At 70.4% G+C, this 541-nt stretch overlaps 1 protein-coding gene across 1 annotated transcript in view; it reads left to right on the top strand.

Moving 5' to 3' along the window:
* The window catches only part of CUNH6orf132 (chromosome unknown C6orf132 homolog), a 17,802-nt gene that overhangs the window by 16,385 nt on the left and 876 nt on the right, over positions 1–541 (top strand). The window contains 1 exon segment of the mRNA XM_035894870.1: positions 8–540. Coding sequence (XP_035750763.1) covers positions 8–540 — 533 coding nt within the window.

Genomic DNA, 541 nt, shown 5'->3' with positions numbered 1-541 from the left:
TGCCCAGCGGGGCCGGCAGGGTGGTGAGGTGGGAGCCGCGCCATGGGTGAAGCCGCCCCTGAAACTCAGCAGCGCCTCCTCGGACACCACCTCCACCAGCTTCTACCGCCACGAGTCCAAGCCCTACTCCTTCACCGTGGTGCCCCGGTCGCCCGCGGCGGGTACAGCGGGGTCAGGATGGAACAAACCCCCGTCCTTCTCCAGCTCCTCGGAGCAGGGCCGGGATGTGCGGGCAGCGGGCGAGGCGCAGCCCCCGAGCCTCCCCGGGCCCCAGCGGGCTGCTGCCTCCAGCCTGCTGCAGGACCTGCTGGAGCCGGGGAAGCCCGGCCCGCCCCGCCATGGCATGCCCAGGGAGGAGGAGAACGGGGAGATGGCGCTGGACTACGGGATTATCCCCCCACCCCCCGAATTCAGCAATGAGGTGGATGAGGCCGAGGGCTCCCGCCCAAGTTGGGAGGAGAACCGCAAGTGCCCCAGCTTCCCTGACTGCAGCCGGGGCTTGGAGGCGCCACGGTATTTCAGGTGGCCCGGCTATGGCCGT

The sequence above is a fragment of the Egretta garzetta genome, unplaced genomic scaffold (genome assembly GCF_000687185.1).
Source record: "Egretta garzetta isolate BGI_Z169 unplaced genomic scaffold, ASM68718v1 scaffold245, whole genome shotgun sequence".
In the NCBI taxonomy this organism is placed as follows: domain Eukaryota; kingdom Metazoa; phylum Chordata; class Aves; order Pelecaniformes; family Ardeidae; genus Egretta; species Egretta garzetta.
The sequence above is the reverse complement of the archived record's forward strand: the minus strand, read 5'-3'. Positions and strand labels throughout refer to the sequence as shown.